The 20,107-nt window shown below is 36.7% G+C and overlaps 2 protein-coding genes across 5 annotated transcripts; one reads left to right on the top strand and one right to left on the bottom strand.

Annotated features, from left to right (window-relative positions):
- Positions 1–135: 135 nt before the first annotated feature.
- LOC111492825 (protein LEO1 homolog) lies at positions 136–6,766 on the bottom strand. Its single transcript, XM_023142300.1, has 12 exons — positions 6,494–6,766; positions 5,805–6,154; positions 5,192–5,309; positions 4,886–5,089; positions 4,250–4,426; positions 3,810–3,941; positions 3,119–3,298; positions 2,901–3,032; positions 2,448–2,552; positions 2,132–2,368; positions 974–1,133; positions 136–517 (listed from the first exon to the last, which is right to left on the bottom strand). The coding sequence occupies exons 1-11, from the start codon at positions 6,605–6,607 to the stop codon at positions 999–1,001; spliced, it is 1,884 nt and encodes a 627-aa protein (XP_022998068.1). The 5' UTR covers positions 6,608–6,766; the 3' UTR covers positions 136–517; positions 974–998.
- A 1,921-nt stretch (positions 6,767–8,687) lies between these two features.
- On the top strand, positions 8,688–18,848 carry LOC111492611. Of its 4 annotated transcripts, XM_023141979.1 has the most exons (11): positions 8,688–8,980; positions 10,354–10,463; positions 10,879–10,939; positions 11,035–11,282; positions 11,407–13,946; positions 14,073–14,197; positions 14,798–16,627; positions 17,164–17,212; positions 17,330–17,571; positions 17,690–17,797; positions 18,025–18,848. In XM_023141979.1, the coding sequence occupies exons 4-11, from the start codon at positions 11,090–11,092 to the stop codon at positions 18,257–18,259; spliced, it is 5,322 nt and encodes a 1,773-aa protein (XP_022997747.1). In that variant the 5' UTR covers positions 8,688–8,980; positions 10,354–10,463; positions 10,879–10,939; positions 11,035–11,089; the 3' UTR covers positions 18,260–18,848. The 4 variants fall into 4 exon arrangements, with proteins under 4 accessions (XP_022997747.1, XP_022997746.1, XP_022997748.1 ...); XM_023141978.1 differs by lacking the exon at positions 10,354–10,463; XM_023141980.1 differs by lacking the exon at positions 10,354–10,463 and having other exon boundaries at positions 10,866–10,939.
- The last annotated feature ends 1,259 nt before the right edge of the window (positions 18,849–20,107 follow it).

Genomic DNA, 20,107 nt, shown 5'->3' with positions numbered 1-20,107 from the left:
CAAAAAAAAAAAAAATAATACATAAAGACTAAAAACATTGTCTAAACAAACTTTTCATATCTTTCCAACTCCTCACAAATTCATTGCCATTTCATGAAAGGATGAAAATAAAGCGTCAAATCTATCTTCTTAGTATAATCATCAGAACCTCTCAATCTATTTCTCTTGCCAGCAGCCAAACATGGCATGATATTGAATATATAGAGAGAATTAGAGTTCGAACAGCAAAGGAAAAGGCCAGCCAATGAGAACAAGAAACTCAATGCTTTTCCATGGAGACAGAAATTAGTAATGGGTTGTTCAGCACAGATGAAATTATACCAAGAAAACGCCATTTTCATACCGTGATCTCATGTAACCAATTTACAGAAGTGGGATTAATAGCCAGAGCCCCATAAACCTTTAGAATCTGCCGCAGTTGGGCTGGTGAGTTCTTTAGTCCTCCACTTGTTCCGCAGCTCGTCTCTCTCAGAATAGAATGCTACCATTGCAGAATGATCAACCGTGCCACCGCCCGCTGTTAATTAGAAATGTCAATGAGATACACCTTTCAGTTTCTTATGAAGTTTTTATAACAAATGAAAGCAACCATCCTAGAAGGGAAAGCACAGAAGACTATCTAACAAGTTCATGAGTAAAAAAGACTTTTCTTGAATTGGCAGAATTCTATATCAACCATCATAACTATTCATTAAAAATGATTTTGGCCTTGCAACTTCAGAAAAGGGGGAAATACTGATTTTGACGTTGCTGGTTACGAAACTCAAGATAAGCAATCCTAATAGAATTTGAACCAATGACACTGACCGCTTGTACTAACATGCGTGTTTAAAATACCTAAGAGATAAACCACTGAAATATACTCTAAAATAAAAATAAAGCAAACTAAAGATCAGAAGAGAAGTGATGAATGGATATTGTCCAGTTTCCACCATCATTAGAACTCAAATGGAAATGAGATGAAAATGCTCACTATTTATCTCATATGAGGCAAGTTTTCAGTCCTCGTCGCTGTCATAAACTACTGCCATCCTGCGATGGGTTGCAACCTTCCTTGGAGGAGACTCCTCATCAGACTCAATCCCCTTGCGCTTGTGACTGCCCCCATAATCTCTAACCTTATGCTTGGGCTCCTGCAAATAGAGGGGAAAAATTATCACAAACAGTGGAGGGATGAAATATATAGAGTTTATATGTAGTGGGTTAGGATGGTTTGGAGAATTTTGCACCAAATTCAAGGATTTAAACACTGATTGGAAGTTTTTGTGCAATGGTTTCCCAATTTGTCCAAGGCAACAAATCGCAAGGGTCGTAACCTTGGAATATCTAGTCTTCACAATAGAAACTTTGTCTGTTTGGAGCCTTAACCTTAAATGGAATTTGAAAGAGGAGGAATTTCCGGGGTAGCTCTCCTCATGGGCAACAAGCAATATTGAGGGAGTGTTTCAGATTTTAATGACCTTAGAGATTCATCACTTGCAGCTTCCAACTTCAAGATCTTTAACTCTCCTAAAAAGGCTCTCAGCTTCGATCTTTGCACTATGCATTGGAAGCATAAATATCCCCCAAAAAGCAAAAGACTTCATGTGGAAAGTTTATTAGAGGATATCAACACCTTAGATAATAGATTAAAAGGAGTAATCCTTCTATGACCCTCTCTACAAGTATGAAGGTATGCAGCAGAATCTCAAGACAACATCTCCATTCACTGCCAACAAGCAAACTCCTTCTAGCACTTTCTTTTCTCTTCTTTCGGGGGGTGCTCTCCTTAAGTCTATAAGGTAAAACTTAAAAGCCAATATTCATTTTCTCTCACTTATTACCCTTTCAAGAAAGCCAATAATCTTCGGCTAAATCTCATTGGAAGTTTCTCATGAACTTTAATCGAGGAAATTACCAAATTTGTATAGGCAAAGGCAGAAACCTGCTTTCTTTTCTTCATAAAGTTATTCTTGTTGATGCTTTTAAGTGAACACTTGGTAAATCAATATTCTGTTGTAGTTATTCAACCTGTAATGTTTGGGCTAGTTGGAAACGCTTTATTGCAACTTCCGTGAACTGGGAATTTCTTCCCCTTCTCTGTATATTTCATTATGTTAATGAAATCTCAAGAATATATATTAAATCATACCTCGGCCTCTTCATCCATATCTGAAACTTCATTAACTTCTGCCTCTTCATCATGTTCATCGTCTTCTTCCCCCTCTTCATCATACTCCTGCTCTGGTTCTTCAACTCTCCCATGAGCACCATCTTCTCCTTCACTTTCGTACTCAGACTCTTCCTTCTCACTGTCTGAGAAATCCACAGGACGCCCAGATGATTTAGCACCGGGCAAGGATGACTTCCAGGGTATGTTTCTAGTTCCCTGTGATGCAAATTCCATTTACATTTTTAGCACTCTAACAAAAATCAATGGGCAAGATTTAATTGACAAGGTAATAGACCTTCTTTGCATTCATTATCCGTTTTTCGGCTCGCTCTTCAGCTTCCAAATCTTCCTCAAAGCGGCGGCTGGAACGACGTGAATCAATATAATCTGTTTCATCTTCCTGGACAAACATGGTAAGTTAAGTAATCTCCATGACTTGCAAAAGAACATAACGATGTGCTTCCAATAATTTTATAACTGAAATGAAATCTATAAAGTTGTATACAGAAGCAACAGATGCAACACATGCAACCGAAGCAACTTTTCCTTCTTTTCAGCAACATAAGCAACTTATAACCCCTAAACCAGAAGTCAGTTCAAATTCGCAAATCCTGAATGCCAAACTACCCAAATAGCCTAACTTGACAACTTAATACCATGAGAACCACTTTATACCTCGAAACAAGAAACATTCTCAAATCCCAAAAGATAATGTGAAGAAATGAGAGAGAAAATTACAACAGCATACCTCCTCAAGGGCATCTTCCAAGAACCCAGGTGATAGTTGGCGCCTTCTGTCAATGACAGGAGTATATTTCTTGTCAACCTTTTCCTTCTTCCGATTAAGAAGTACATTTGCCCTGATTGTTTGACTTTCGGCCTACAACAGCACAGTACAATACAGCAAGTGAACACCATGATTTATGTACGATTCTGAGCAACAAACACCACCATTAGACCATTTACCCTTTCTTTTTCCTCTTTTTCCCTTTCAGGATCAATGTGCGTTATGCAATTCTTAACCTTATACACCTTCTTATGTCGTGAGTCAACCAGAGCAGTTAACAAGCGATGAGAATTAGATGTCAGGGACGATGGAACGAACCTCATCTTTCTCATAAGCCTACCTTGTGATTGCAGAATTCCCTGCACGTACAAAACAGATGATCATCATATGCAGTACATTTCCACCAATAGAGAAGGGGGAAAAAAGACCTGTTATTTGTTCGTTTACAAAGAAGGGATCACCCTAGAAAGGGAAAATAAGAGTTGAAAAGTTTAAACAATGCAAGTAAATTTTCTAATTCACTTTTTGCAATAAGAATCAGTTAGTTATAATATCCACATTCCAAGCCCATGAAAATTAAAAAGCATAAATAAATCTATGCTCCAGATATAAAATGATCAAAATATCTCTTCAAAGTAGAAAGGAATTCAAATCCTAACGCAGGTGAAACAAAAACTAGCTTAATTAAACTGCTACACTGATGCAACAAAATGATACAAATTTCAGCAATATTCTATGTAGTTGAGCACGATTCTCAGTCCCAAATCCATAGAGTAGAAAAAGAGCCTTGAGTTCAAACAGTTAAACGAGAAAAAAATGTGACAGAACTATAAATCTAAATTTCAATTTTAATTACTTTTGAGACATTACCTTCCCATGCCTAAGAAACAAGTGTGCTTGGTCGTGCTTTGCATCTTGCACGTTTATGTCAAGCACTTCATTCCCAATTAATAGCTGCAAACTGCCATCTGACCACCTCACAAAACGTGTATTACTTTCATACTACAAATCAGGAAAACAAATGTTAAAACTTTTAGTAATGTAAAAGAAAAGGCAAAAAAAAAACCAATTTAGTTGACTAGCAGAACAAACTTAGGGAAGCCTAAAAATGTATAAAATCTGACCGAGAATCTTGTTTCTTTCCTTTAATACTCCTCCCACCAAAGTTGGGATGACACTCATTTGTAGCAAAACAATACTAAAAGAATGTACTACAAAATCTTCTATAAGATCATTCATTATGCACTACTAGCAATAATTAAAATGCTAATTCATTAAGCAAAATCAATGCATGAATGCTAAAAACGTACACTTGTTGTGCCATCGGGTTTCCTAACAGTTCTCCAGCGCACGATGTTATTTTCCAAGCGTATGCGTTTGTTAGCTCCAGATTCATCTGTCACAAATACATCCTCTTCCACATATGTTTTGGGATCAAATGGTTTTGGATCGATGCCCATAATATTGGAGACTTTTATCATGTTCATCTGCAATCAGATTGAAAAGCTTTCATATTTACATCACATCAAAATATTGGTAAAAGAGAAGCACGACAAAATAATTTTTGACACTTCCTAATTGAATGATTCACAGGGGGGTGGGAGGGAGATTGTGCCCCCACAGAAAAAGGGACGTAATGCTTCAATGTCAGTGTCTAAAATTTCTAACCGTACAAATTCGAGCATAATCTCATAATTTTGCTCCTAAAATCAAATCTTCTGCAATTTAAAAAATAGTTATATATTATCACAAAATCAAGCATGAAAAAAGAATCCTTAAATTGTTATTACACAAGCAGGCAGAGGATGCATATATGATCAACCTAGAATCAAATTGTATGCACTGTAGCATTTCACTCCTAACATCAGATAAGAAGCAAAATTTGGTGGTGCGAAGTAAAAATTGTGTCAAATGGCAGTTCAATGCAATAGAGTTCATCAAAGAACCTTCTCTGGGCGGGCAGGAGGAGGACGTAGTGGAATCTCTAGCTCCAACGGAGGCCCAACTGGCTTCTCTTTCTGTTTTACCTCGAAATTTTCCTCTTCTGATTCATAACGAGCATCTGACTCATACCGAGCATCTTCATCAGGAATTATATCATCTGGTCTTGGACTCTTCTCAAAGCTCCCCTCTTCTTCCATAGGTGACCTCTGAAAAAATATTCAACTTTTTATGATCTTTACAGCACAAGTGTCATTTAGCTTCAGCAATCAGAAATTATTCAACATTGCAAATGAAGATTTATTACTCACAGCTGAATCTTGCTTAATATCATTTTCAACAGCATATTCTGCTTCATCTTCCTCATCAGAATCACCAAATACATCACGAATTTCAGCCACTGGATGTGAACTGTGATCCCTCTCCTCCCTGTCCACAGTTCAATTAAATACTTAGATGCATTTGATACAATATAAATTATTGTGATCTATCGTATCCATGAAGCAGCTCCTTTCTGGTACCCCTTTAAAAGGAAATGTATAAATGCTTTGCTCCAGTACAATCGGGGCCAGTTTTTTGAAGGGTCGGTTGTAAAGAAATCACCAAATTAAAGAAAGCGAGGTAGGAGGTCATGGGCTCTTCCAAGTCTACTCTCTCTCCTATTTTTGTCATTACAATTTACCTTCGGGTAACTGATTTACGTGATTGTTTATGAACTTCTCTGGTCTCCAATAAGTAAGAAGAAAGAACAATATAATAGAAATGTTGTGTACAAAAACAATTAGGAGAAAACTGCTGTCCGCAAACTGTGCCAATGAGAAGCTATAAGATCATGAAGCTAGAATTCTAGAATATAATACAAAAGGTTGGGAACAACTGGAATGAAAAGAGATGAAGGGAGGGGGCAAACAGTACATCCATTACCTCGGACTCCTAGTTGGATCCACCTCTTCGTCTTCATTGTCAATGTAATGATTTTCTTCGGACCTCTCGGATTCACTTTCAACTAAATCATGCCTCCTGCTTGTTACCACTCTTTGGCCATATTCTTCCCTATCTTCGCTATCCACCTCTTTCCCTTCACTTTCTTCTTCTCCATGATGACCCACGTCTACTTCCTGAGAACTTTGATCTCTTTCACCCTCACTTTCTCCAGGATCCGGCTCAACATCCTGCAACTCACCTTCACTCTCAATTTCCACCTCCCCATGTCCCTCCACTTCACCTTCACCTTCACCTTCACCTTCAGGCTCCGCCTCACCTTCTCCTTCATCCTGTAAAAGCAGTCAAGAACAATAACAACAACATTACGTCAACTTATTCCAGTAAAACCAATGTCCAATAAGCACTCAGCATCCATAATAGTCCCCTTTCCTTGCAAAATTAAGGCCGAAATATCTATTAATCCATCGGTTCACGTGATCAGTCTTCCAATACTCTTCATTGAAGTGGCAGATAGAATGCTTGATTGTGTCCGCAAATAATTAACAACAAAACCAACACACAACACAGCAGCAACTTCACCCAAAATTCAATCCCTAGACATCCATCAATCTAAGAAAGTTCGAGTAGTAAGGGCGTAAAGAAATAAGAACATGGATAGAAGAAAGTACAGAGGCATAATTTGGCTGCGGATTGGACTCGTGCTCGGAATCAATCTCTTCTTCCTCCTCGGATTGATCTCCAAAGAGATTCTGCATCATCTGGTGCCTCTTCTCCTCCCCCATGTGGCCGTGTGATCGTCCTGTTCGTGTGCCTGACAGTGATTCTGTAGGTTAACGGGAAAACGAAAAATACTGCAACTCCCAATAGGTCCAAGGGCTCGGAAGTTACCAGAGTTGGCCACTGGGATCTGCCTTTTCTTTCTTCTTTTTCGTTCTTCTTAATTTCTTTTCTTTTTGACTTTATATATTCCCCTTAATTCCTCTTTTCTTTTCTTTTCTTTTTTTTTTTTTTTTTTTTTTTTGTTAACCGTTGGATTTTTGACACGTAGGCTCCCCGTATAATTATGAGTACAGTGCTGGGCTTTGGAGAACTCAAAATTGCTGGTTTAATTTTTAAAAAATACAATAAACTTTCTTTTTTTGCTATATATATACTTAATAATATCTCTGGAAATTTTTTAAAATATCTTTCACTTTTGATTTATTTTTAAATATTTAAATTAGTATTAACCTTCTTAATTTTATAATTTAAAAAATTATCGTTAAACAAACTGTCTAGCTATATCTTATAAATACCCTCTAAATTTTTTAATTTTTTCTGAATTAATTTTTTAATTTTTTTTTTATTAATTACCCTTTTATCCCTAATATAGATTTTGTTTCCAAATTCTTACTATTTTTTTTCTAATTTTTTATTATTTAACTTATATTATTGTAGGAATACTATAGTGTACAATTTTGTACGTGCATGTGTAACGACACGGTTTTTTTTAATATGATTTTGGTCATTACTACATGCATGCTATGAAGTAATGCTACGCTAAAGTTAAGATAAAAATTGTTCGGAAATTAACTCTATCGTGATTATTTATAGTTCGTGTAGCAATCAATGTCAATCGTTTGAGATGTCTTTTTTAAAATATATATATATTGAAAAAAAAGTTGATTATTAAAAATACCAATAAATGATCTCATTATTGGAGTCGAAATATAATCACATACGACATGAAACATGGATCTGAACGTTCATAGCGATCAACAAGCTTCAAGATTTCGATGCCTATGGGACTGATTTTGTCTTTCTTATTAAGATGTATAAACTGATTTCATTAGTGTTTCGTAAATAACGACAAACTCAACAACATCAAAACAACCTCATCCACTTTAACATGAAGTTTTATTAAGACATTAATATGGAAGTAGAAAGATAATTACCAAGATTTAAAGCACTCTTTCAACGTTCTCAAATGGGTAAATAACATGAAATCTATGTATCTTTCAAAATTCGAAATTCACTTTCGTCAACACAGGTCACCCTACGTATAATGAAATGAAAAAACGTGTAGAACTCAAATACTATAATGTTCGAGTCAAACAATATCTCTAAACCTTTAGTTCACGACGTACATAAAACTGTAAACACATCATTGAGTTTGAATGTTATCCATGCTCGATCATGGAGGAGATCTTTAAGATATTAAACCTTCTTAGCTCGTAAGTTTATACTCGCGAAAATCCTTACTACTTTAAAAGGTTACTTGTTCTTACTGTAATCAATTTATGATAATCAATGTGAAACCACATATATGAATATTTCTTCTTAACATATAAAGCTAATGTGTCTAATGCAAACTCTAAGGTATATGCTTGGTCATGTAAGTCATATCACTGTGACTCGGGCTGCCTTAAGCTTACTTTTTCAAATAAACTGATCATTCACTAATGACGTATATAAATTTTATCATAATAATGAGTCCAACACGTACAAGTGATTAAACCTTTTTACCAATAAAGCCTCAAAGTTCGAGTTTTAATCGTCGTTTTAATACCATAGGTAATAATCATCTATTAACAATAGGTTATTTCTTTCGATAATGGTAACTGTTAAGGTAAAAGTAAATTTATACCAATGCACTCGAGGTCTCAACATTTAGGATTTGGGCTTTGAACTTACTTACGGGCCGAATCAAGTTAGGCCCAAGATAGTGTAATGAAAATGGGCTTGAGCCTGCTTTTTTGTTGGACCAGCCCATGACAAATGAGTTGTCCCAAATTTCCAGGGGGTAAAAAGGTATTTTTGGATAGAGTGAAAAAAAATTAAAGGCACGTGCAAAAACTCGTATTACCGGGAGAGGAAGAAAAACATGGATTCGCAGTACCTCATTGGGCAATGGCGATGGCAATCGGGGCTCAGATTCGGACCCAAATCATCCATATCCATCCCAGCCCTGAGGTTCGGACCAACTCTGTGCCCCAGTTCGTTGAAATTTTCGCACTCTTTCGATCGCTTTATCTCTCTCTCTCTCTCTCTCTCGCTCTCTGAGCTCGGGGAGGCACATATAGTCGTATCTCTCTCTGATTCAAACCCTAACACTGCATAATCCAGCATTATCAGAGGAACGCTTACAAGTTTATGTGAAAGCTCATCAAATCAGTGTGAGTTTGTTGCTTCCTTCTTTCTTTTTTAAAACCCTAATTTTGTCCCTTTTCTGGGGGGTATTTTCTTTTGAGAAATAGTGAATAAGTGCTTCATGGCGGTGTCTTGGGTACGGGCAGCTTGTTGCAGCTTGTAGTGTTGTGTTGCGCCTTCTCCTTGGGTTAATCTGGAGAAAATTTGTGGCTTCTGTACCTACCTGTTTGGTTGTCTGGAAAATGGAGGTGGAGGAAGGGATTGAATACATTTGTGGCGTGTTTTACTTCCTTTTGTCGATAATGAAGTTTTTGGACGACATTAGTGTTGTTGCTTGTGTCAGCGCAACATGTCGTCTCTTGATCCCCTTCCCCATTTTTGTCATTTTTGCTTTTCACGTGTTGCGCAAGCTTTTTGGGTTCTGGGAGCGAAAAATTTTACAACGTAATGTCGTAATCTTTTCATTGTGGTTTGTAAGCACTGCAACCACTCTTTACCTTCACGTTCTTTCACTGGTTATCTGATAGAGATAGGTCCGGCTTTATATTGAGAATACATGCAGTCATGTTTATATTATGACTTGTGGAAATATTAGTATCCATGGAAATGCGGTGTTCATATTGTTATATTACCAGGACCTGTTAATTTTATGGTCTTCATTTCTTTATTTTTTTGCCAGTATGAGATTGACTTGAATTAGAAGGTCAATTTTCATTATGATCCCATATATCTTTGGATTTGAGACTTTTCGCAGTGTTCTAACTTTCAATTCATGTTGCTCGCTGCATGGTTTATGAGGCTACGATCAATAACCACGCATCACAATATCACTTTATGGAGTGCAGTTATAATGATGTTAGAAATATCAATCTGTACTGTCGATGATTGGGGGCTAGATTTCTTTCCATTCTGTTACCTTCAAGTTGGGTCTCGTCTTTTTATTATGAGATTTATGAAATATTCTTTCTTTTTGGTTTTGTTTTAAACTAGGTAAACAGCCATTGTACACCTCAAAAACAATTGTTGTTGAACAACAAATTTTCTTTTTCTATAAACTCTATTTTTCAGTTGCCAAGAGGATAAAGGATGTTCTCTCTACCTCATTAAATTGATGAATAAAGATATTCAAAATGTCTAAACACTTGGACGAGGTAGTTCAAAACCTATGAACATGAGTTAAATCTAAATCCATGATAGTCTAGCTATAGCAACCTGAAAAGATAGAGACTGGTAACAGGAAAGATCTAATAAATTTAAACTCAAAATTCAGTTGCTTTTAAATGGATAAAATGTAACTGTAATTTATAGCAAAACGTTTAAATTGCAACTTTTAAGTGAAATCACAAAGGAGGCTTTTAGGTTTTTTATTCTTTAGAACTTTAGAGCCTTTCTTCCTCAGATATGAAGCCTTAAGATGGCCAAGGAGGATAGCTATATCTCCAAGTAAGGGGACAAGAGAAAAAACTATGGGAGTTCAGTTGCCTTCGGGTGGTTTGCTGTCTGGTTGAGGTAAAAAGTTCAAGTTCTGATTATAAATGTTGTGCTAAAATGAACAACACGTTGCTGTTGCTAGATTGAGATAATAGCGTAACTTACATTTTCTAATATTCTCTGCATGTAGAAGGCTACGAAAATCCCTAAATCAATGACATTAAACCTTGGACTTTTTATTACCAAGATTGGCTTCTGTTTGGAGCATTTGTTTAGTTTCTTAAAAACATTTGTATATGGCCTGAGTGTTTGTTTGGCGCTTGTTTTTATTACCCTTTCTTATTATGCAAGATGTTCTCTCAATTAAAAAAAGTGATTTGAATTGACATGATTGAAATGGTACTATATGGCTATTATCTATGTAACTCGTTGCTATTTTCTCTTTGGCCATAAAATCTATTTTAGTATGATGTAGTGTAGTGGCTATATGCAGGATATATTTGAGGGGTTCCGTCATATAAAAATTCTGAGAAATCTTAAATGACCAAAAGAGGGTATGTTTCGGACAACAACCGTACTTGAGATATTACCTCATGTGGTTGCTGTAGGTGGCATGGAATTGCTGTAACTGATTACTTTTTTTTTTTAGGTACCTATTTTCACACCAAAAGTCATTACCAGCTGAACAGTGGGGTTGACCATCTATGCCTGGAAACGAAGTTGGAGACAGGGTCCACAATTTCTTTGGCCAAGAGAATTTGTACCAGGGCCAGCATCAGTCTCAGGCTGCTGATGGAAGCTGCGCTGGTCTTAATAATAATCTATGGGTTCGAAACCAGAGAGAAATAAATTCTCCTTTTGTTTCAAATTTGAAGAATTATAATGCTCATCAACCAGGTATTACTTTGTAGTTCCTTCATAAAGTCGATCCTTACTTTTTTTTCTTACTTTGTGTGGATCATCGTTATTCCTCTCTTTTTTATAGCATCAACTATATTTTGTTTATATTTTTCCCTAGCAGATTCTGGAGGACTGGGTCAGCCTTCTCACTCGCTTCATGGTTTGAACTTCTCACAATCATATATAACTCCTGAGATTGGAAGAAGCGAGTCTCAGAATCAATATCAATCTCTCAATGGTTATGCAGCAGGACAACAACTTTTCCATGCAAGACAGGCTGAAGCAAACTTTTTAGGTGCAGATGCAGTATCTGATAGGCATATAACATCTAGAGGCCTATCTATTCATGAAGCACAAGTGAATAATCCTGAATTAAGCAAGAAAAATGTAGCTAGGTTGGAAACTACTGATTCTCCCGTAAATTTTGATTTTTTTGGTGGCCAACAGCAATTGAGTGGCAGGAATGCCAGTGTGACACAGATTTTGCCTAAGCAGCAGCCTGGGAATCATGACATGCAGCTTCTGCAACAACAAGCGATGTTGTCACATATTCAAGAACTTCAGAGGCAACACCAATTTCAGCAGCAGGAAGCAAGACAACATGGCTCGATGAATCAGATTTCATCCAACTCAAAGCCGTCAGCAGGAAACCATTCAGCCACGCTGATTGATGGTATTCCTGTTAATGATTTATCTACCTCTCCTTGGTTGACTGAGCATATGGTGAATAACACCAACTCATTGCAACATAGTTTGTCGGCAACAATGCAGGGCTCCTCTAGTGGATTTGTATTTCCTTCTGAGCAGCAACAAGCACTGCGCTCGATGGGTTTAATTCCTGAACAAGTTGATCACTCTTTATATGGGGTTCCTATTTCTACTGCACCTAGTTTTCTAGGTTCAAACTCTCTCATTCCGACGGATAAACCTTCTATGCAGCAGTTATCCGTCAGTAACGACCCCATTTCAGGGAACCATTATACTGCATACCCGGATCAGGTTAGCATGCAGGATGGAATGGTTGTGAGACAGGATTTCATGGGGAAAAGTATGTTTGGCATGTCTGCCAGTCAAGGTTTAAATGGGGGATTAAATTCTGAAAACTTGCAGCATGTGAATCTCCAACAGAGAAATACATCTATGCAGGAATTTGGTAGCAGACAAGATTTCAATGGGCGATCAGAGGTGTCACAGGAGAAGACAATGGCACAGGTTGCTCCACCACAGACTGTGGCTACACTAGATCCCGCTGAAGAAAAGATTTTGTATGGTTCAGATGACAACTTGTGGGATGCTTTTGGCAGGAATGATAACATTGCGGCAGGTGGTTTCAATATGGCAGATGGTATGGATTTTAATGCTGGATATTCCTTTTTACAGAGTGGAAGTTGGAGTGCTTTGATGCAGTCAGCTGTGGCAGAAACTTCAAGTGGGGATATGGGCGCTCAAGAAGGGTGGGGTGGCCTAAACTGTAATAATAGCGGTGCTCCAAATGGTAATCAGCAATCTTCCGATGTTAATGGCAGTGGAAAATTGCAACCTGTTTGGGTTGATAACAACTTGCAGACAATGAATTCTCAACATTCTTCTGTCTCTTCTGCGGCAAATAATAGGCCCAACAATTATACTAACTCAGCCAATGCCTTTGGATTTTCGCAACCGGCTCATAAACCATTCTTTCAACATACTGAAGGTTTTCAGAATAGCAGGGCCCAAAGTTTGACTCCATCGTTGGATGGTGAAAGAAAATGGATAGACCGTAATTTGCAACATAAGTCACTTGCTGAGGGTCACAATTTATCTGAAAACGAAGGTAATACTTCTAGTGTGGAAATAAATGCAGATAATATGTCAGGATCTTGGCTCCGTCAACAGAATGTGTCCTCTTATAATAGCCAACCATGTAAGCCTAATGGTTGGAGCTATATTGAACCGATGTTCTCCCATGGAGGTAACAGTATGAAAAATCATAAAACACATAACATGTCACAATCTTCTCAGGGTGGAGATCATAAGAGAACTTTATGTGAAGAGATGGGTTCTGCTACTTTTAAGCAGAACCATGATTCAATTCCTAACGCAACTGATGAGTTGCAGCATGCAAATCCTGCTGTTGAAAACTCACAGGTGTACAATGAAGGTGCTCATATGATAAACAATGCTGCAGTAACTAATGCTAGCAGTTTAAGAGATGACCTAGGAAACAGGCAACACAATCCCATTAATCGTAATGTTACCTTTTGGAAAGATGCTACTACTTCAATGGAGTTAAAAGAAAGTGGTTTTGTGGAAAAATACCAACATCATCATGATAAGGGCTCTCAGATGTTCGAATCACCTGGGAACAGTTGCTTAGAGAAGGGTGCGACTGAAATGCATGAGATTGAAAACTCAAATACTAGTGATACACACACTTCTTCTGGAAGCAAACAGAAAGTAGGAGGTAATACCATTCGAAAGCCATCTCTAACTTCTCGCAGATTCCAGTATCATCCTATGGGGAATTTAGATATGGATATGGAACCTTCTTTTGGAACAAGCCATGCAACACAACCACAGGCTCCTATGCAGCAGAATTCTCATGGGTTTAAAGGCAGTGAGCTAAGTCATTTTAGGCAATCCAAATCAGGAACAGATGGAAATTCAATGGAAGTTGAAAAGGTGATTGGGATTTCAATTTGTTGCAATAAGATTTTTTTTTTTTCTAATCTTGTTTTGTTGTATATTTCTAATTTGAGAATCGATTCAAAATTTCCATGATTAATGAAGGCTTAAGCTTGTTTTCAGAGTGACATGGGAGCCTTTGGAGATATACCTTCCAAAAGAATGCTTCCACCTTTTGGATCTCGTTTTTCTTCTTCTTTGGATAACCTTACAGGTCATGATCCACGACAAGTGGCCTTACCGTCCAGGTAGTCTAACACTGAACAATTGTTTATTATCATTTATGCAATTTATGCTTGTTGCTACTACCATTTATGAACTTCGATCAAGTGTTTCTTTTTGTCATTGCAACTATTTTTTTTTTATCAATTATTAAACAAAATCTTAAAGCTATTTAGGAACTTAGCTCTTGACCTACTACATAAGACTTCAAATATTTGTTTGCAGGGTAGATTTAATCAGCCTACTGTTTGATTTCTGTTAAATAGGGTTCAACTGGTCTTTTTATGCCAATTTTAGGGACAATATAAAATTTTTGTTAGCTTAGGGGCCAAAATGACATAAAATGTTGAGGGACTAAAATAGGATTTCAATCTCTTAACTATTTATCCATCCTTGATTTACCCTACTTGGAGGGTTTTCTTTGGGTGTTATTTTAGCTTGGTTAGGGCGGATACCTTGCATTTCCTTCCTTTTCTGACACTTTTTTCCACCTTTTTATCTGTTATCTGATATCTGATTTCTGAACCAAGTATCATATTAGTGAGCATTTATGTGTTTCTGGATTATATATTTCAACTTAAATGATGATTTAGGTAAAATCCTTCTCATTCTTCATTTATTTGCAGCCAAAATATGCTTGAGCTTCTTCACAAAGTGGACCAGCCAAGAGAACATGGTAATGCTACACATAGTCCCTCTTACCGAAATACTTCTTCTGAAATGGTTGAAGCAGAAACTTCTGATGGATCAGTTGGTCAAGCACCACGAAAGCAGTCCTCTGATTCTCAAGTTTTTGGTTTGCAACTGGGGCCCCCTCAACGCATGTCCATGCAAGATTCTGCTCTATCTTCTCATTGTTCCTCGCCCATGGTTATGAGTTCAACCCATTCTACCTCGGAAACAGGAGAACGTGGTCATATGTTGGCTTCTGTAGCCTCTAAACAGAGGGATTTGAGAAATAATATAACTGGTCCTTCTGGACACAGCGGCAATAAAATCCCTCATATCAATGCTCAAGGAAACTTGGCTGCAGCTTCTCAATCTGCCTTTCATTATCCTAGAAGTCATCTGCACAATCAGCACCTAGTTGCCAATCACTCTGCTAGTGTGTTTTCGGATAAAATTGGTGTTCATTCAAGAACTTTTGATGACTCTTCTGAGCGAGTTGAGAAGAGCCAAATGGCGTCAACAGATATTTCCAGAAGTGGTCTCCAAATGAACCTAGTTTCTTCTGCTGACACATCTCACCTTAGCAGTGGTGATATATCTAATGCACAAAATTCTTCCCAGATTGCCCAGGAATTGATTTCTGTGCCCATGTCTCAACAGGATTCTTTCTCAAAAGTCTCTCCTAATGAGTGGGCAAGTGTCAGAACCCAGAAACATTCATTACATGCGGAGCCATCAATAGCTGCCTCAGATTTGCTTAAGTCTCATATGCGTATGGACAATCCAGACAAGAATTTTTCTGGACAAAAAAAGACTGATAATCAAGAGAAATTGGAACTAGAGGGTATTTTCCCTGTTGAAAATTCCATGAATATGCAAAATATTATTGGGGGAGAAAAACAAATGCAAGAAAGCCCTGACAAACAAGTTTCAGGTGGGAAGAGTGAAATTTCCTTGCAGGCTACAAGTGCATCAGGTGGACTGGAATCAGCTGGACATCCCTCATTAGGTGCATCTCCATCAAATTCTATGGCTACTCGAGCAAATATTGACACTTTTGGTCATTCTTTGCGTCCAAATATTAGTCCGCAACACCATTACTCCTTACTGCATCATATGCATGCCATTAAAAGTGCAGATCATGACCCAACTAACAGGAGTGGGAAGAGATTTAAAGGTCCGGATTGTGGTTTAGATTCTCAGCAGGTTGCCATGGATGGCGGACAACTCTTATTGCATGGACACGGTAATGCTGTCAGAGAGTCATTGCATAACAATGGTTCCATTTCACATGTAGATACAGCAGCGGTAAATTATTCATCAAAGAAAGGGGATGCCTATGTATCATCTAATAGTGACATTGCATCTTGTGTGAGAGGCGAGCATCCTCAAATTAGTCCCCAGATGGCACCGTCTTGGTTTGATCAATATGGAACCTTTAATAATGGGCAATCTTTAACCGTATTTCCTGGATCTAAAAATGCATCCATAAAGCCTTTGGATCAACCTTTCATTGTGGAAAAACCTCCTGATGGTTTCAATGCTCAAATTCCTTTGAATCAAGCAAATGCTTCTGTTGATGGTAGTGAGCACAATAATTCAAGGGACAGTTTAACTCTCGCATCGATAGAACACAGACATTTGTCTTCTGGTCAATCATTGCCACTTGATTTCATCAATCAAAGTTTGTCTGCCGTAAGACCAAAAAAGCGCAAACACTCTGCACCTGAACTGTTACCATGGAATGAAGAAATCACTCAAAGCTTTAGAAGGCTGCAGGATATAAGGTTGTTCTCTTACCCTCAAAAGAATACTACTAAAATATTTGTAGTTAATTGAAAGAAACTGCTACATAAGATTGGACTAGAAATGCAAGTGCAAAGTGACTGCTCGAAAAAGAAAAAAAAGAATCCATGCATCTTCACTAAAGGTTTTTAGCATTTCTGATTGATAGAAGTGAAGGATTGGAACACTTCGAAAATTTGTTAGAACGTTTTCTGTGCATCTTCACTGAAGGTTTCTTTAGCTTTTGATTGATAAGAGTAAAGGATTGGAATGCTTTGAAGTTTTGTTATAACGTTTTCTGACATTTTCACCTTTTGTTTCTTGCTGATTTACACCTCAATCATTTTATGTATTTTCAAAATGCTATTTATTTTTGTTTTTATAGATTCGGTTCTTGTTAAATACTTTCTCCATCCTCTGTGAAAACTTATCTTGTGGAAGCTCGACTTCATGGATTAAGCATAGTGCTTGATTTATTTATTTTATTATTTTTTAATGCTTGTTCTTATGTATGCTGACTGCTGTTTTCTATCTGCAGCATGGCAGACGTTGACTGGGCTCAGACAACCAACCGGCTGATTGAGAAGGTATGCTATTTGTTTAACTAGGCTCTTCTTGAATGTTTGTTATTCCAGATCTCAGATCTAGTCAAGAGTGCATGATCTATTAATAAAATGATTCTTATTGCAATCATCCTTTGACAGAAAGAAGATGAAGTTGAAATGATCGACGATGGACTGATAATAAAACTAAAGAGGAGGCTTAATTTGACTACACAGCTAGTTCAACAACTCCTTCGTCCTCCTCCTTTTACAACTCTCTCTTCAGACCCCAGCTTACATTATGAGAGTGTGGCTTATTTTGTTGCGAGGCTAGCATTAGGGGATGCCTGTAATATAGTTTCTTCCACAGGAACTGATAATCCTTCGCATCCAGAAAGAAATCTGTAAGAATTTTTCTCTGACCTTAAAATTTTAAATGTCTATGCAAGGACGATAGATTGTACATTGTTTACATATCTTTTTTTATACTAATACTTGGTTTTTTTCGTATGTTCATTTTAGCCCTTCTGAGAGACCTCAAGTATCTGGGAAAGCTGGTTATCATAAGTTCATAGAAGGTTTGGAGAACTTCATGAGACGGGCACAGAAGATGCAAGATGATTTGTTGAGGTAGCTTTAATGTCTTTCATTTGATTTGATTATTTTTATTTTCCAGAGGATTTGATTATATGATGCTAATCTTGCATTATTTCTCACTTTTCAATCGCAATTTTCTTTCAGCTTTTGGTGTCTGCTGTTGCTACTATTACTTTTTGTTTATTACTGACATTATTTGGTTCCGCCTCGTTGAGGTGTTTTTGTTTTAAATTGGTAATAAGCTGCTTTTGCTATGGCAGAGTGGAGAAGAGAGCTTCAATCTTAGATTTGAGAGTGGAATGCCAGGATCTTGAGAAATTCTCCGTTATCAATCGGTTTGCCAAGTTCCATAGTCGAGGACAAGTTGATGGGGGTGAGGCCTCGTCATCTTCCGATGTAACCACAAGTTCTCAGAGATCTTGCCCCCAGAGATATGTTACTGCACTTCCCATACCTAGAAATCTTCCTGACAGGGTACAATGTCTTTCACTTTAATTATTAATTGATTGATTTTGTTCACGTCGGCCAATTATCTCTACATCCCTAATGCTTCTCTGGTCGATCTTCTTTCAACTTATAGTCAATCTGCTTCACAAATAGAACCATACAATGGGAATGTCAGAGAGAAATGATTTTTAAGTTATCTTCTTGAAATCAATTGAGGCTATTAGATAAGATATGTGCAAGTTAGGTCTTCAATGTCATTTTGAGTAATATAAATAGGTCCATTCACACTTAATGTACAAAAGAAATTGCAATGCTCTTCTGTCTTTCTTTCTTTTTCTTTGTTCCTGCAAATGGGAGGGCAGAAGGATTGCAGTTGTTTCCCAGAAGTCTCCATGCATCCCTAAACCCAGGTATTAATTGTACTTGTATGGGTTTTTTATTCATGATTTAAGCTTTAGCTCTTCTTATTTGGGGAAAAAAAAAAAAAAATTGAGTGTTAGATGTGGAGGCACAGAGTTGGGCTGGACATTAGTGTGCTGATATTTCAATACAGATTATTTGGCGTTACATGTAAAAATTGTAAATCCTGATCAGTATTTTAGCTGAAGTAATAAAAATATTATCAAGTGTTTATTTTGAATTCGCACCCGAATCATCCTATTTGTTTTGTTGGCATGATCCCCATTTCAATTTGGTTCAAGTATCCAGTCTTTCCAGAGGCATTGTTATTTTGGTCAATTACAATCGAAGATTTCAAAGGTACCATGCCTTTCTGTGTGCCTATTTTTCCATAGATTTGATATATGCTCTTTTAACAAAGAGAAGTTTAACACATTGATATTGAGTTCCAAGATCGGTTTCTTTGATCGTAGAATGTTCTTTTGGATTAAGTTACAAATTTGGTCCATATAGTTTGTAGAAAGTTGGAATTTAGTCTCGAACTTTCACTCCCAAGTTCGATATAACCTCATAAATAGATCCTACCTTTCGAAGCTACTAATGGATTGGGTATGTGCAGGGACCAAATTTGATATTTAACGTTTTCTTTTCTTTGGAATAATTAGTAACAGGAGTTGTTGTTTGGTTTAGTCCATTCTGTTTAATTTTTTTTAATAATGTTCTTGGATGAATTCATCCAAAATATTTGTAATTGTATATCTAAATAAAGAAGAATTAATTCCACAAAAAATGGGTGAAAAATAATTAATAAAGAAAGCAAGTAAAATGACTCTTTCCCCATTATATTTTATTTCAACGCCTTTGAATGATTTTTTAAAAATAGACCGATCATTTCAAATTCAACCAGAATTCAATATTTGATTTTGGAAAGTGAGCTGTGTTTTAAAATAATTCTATCCTTTCATTATCGTAATTTAAAATTACGAAAATATATATTTATGTTATATGATGTCAAATAAAAAAATATAGAAAATATTTGTTTGAATAAAACCTCTTAATTTTAAGAAAACATTATAAAATATCTTTTAACACTGAAAAAGATAGCTAATTTGCGAAATTAGTTCTCTAAGAAATATCTTTTTCGATAGTTCTTTCTCTAAAATCAGATGATTATATTCATGGTAACTGAGTGAATTAAAACTCAAATAATGTGGATAGTATTCTAACATTCTTATATTATATTAAAACTTGACTCGTACACCTACAGTATTACATTAAATAATTTTACGCAACACCAACAAAAAAAAAAAAAAAAAACTATTGTAATAATCATGATGTAATGATAAACAACAAACTTAGAGATGAAAGTAGTAGGTAGGTGGTCAAGAATTTATTTTTCATCTCCACATTTTAACTGGGTAGTTAAAAAAAAAAAAGTTTCACTTTAAAAAAACAATTTAACCCAACAATAATATAACTTTTTTTGGGTTAGTTTTT

The sequence above is a fragment of the Cucurbita maxima genome, unplaced genomic scaffold (genome assembly GCF_002738345.1).
Source record: "Cucurbita maxima cultivar Rimu unplaced genomic scaffold, Cmax_1.0 Cma_Scf00018, whole genome shotgun sequence".
In the NCBI taxonomy this organism is placed as follows: domain Eukaryota; kingdom Viridiplantae; phylum Streptophyta; class Magnoliopsida; order Cucurbitales; family Cucurbitaceae; genus Cucurbita; species Cucurbita maxima.
The sequence above is the reverse complement of the archived record's forward strand: the minus strand, read 5'-3'. Positions and strand labels throughout refer to the sequence as shown.

What these genes read in the sequence shown, in the direction of transcription:
- LOC111492825 (XM_023142300.1), bottom strand. Translation starts at nt 6,607, where the DNA reads ATGGGGGAGGAGAAGAGGCACCAGATGATGCAGAATCTCTTTGGAGAT. An exon ending in TGTTTCTTAGGCATGGGAAG is followed by an intron (nt 3,299 to 3,809) that starts GTAATGTCTCAA and finishes TTGTACGTGCAG; the next exon opens with GGAATTCTGCAATCACAAGG. An exon ending in GGATAATGAATGCAAAGAAG is followed by an intron (nt 2,369 to 2,447) that starts GTCTATTACCTT and finishes TTTGCATCACAG; the next exon opens with GGAACTAGAAACATACCCTG.
- LOC111492611 (XM_023141981.1), top strand. Translation starts at nt 11,090, where the DNA reads ATGCCTGGAAACGAAGTTGGAGACAGGGTCCACAATTTCTTTGGCCAA. An exon ending in CAAGTGGCCTTACCGTCCAG is followed by an intron (nt 14,198 to 14,797) that starts GTAGTCTAACAC and finishes ATTTATTTGCAG; the next exon opens with CCAAAATATGCTTGAGCTTC. An exon ending in TCGCATCCAGAAAGAAATCT is followed by an intron (nt 17,572 to 17,689) that starts GTAAGAATTTTT and finishes TGTTCATTTTAG; the next exon opens with CCCTTCTGAGAGACCTCAAG.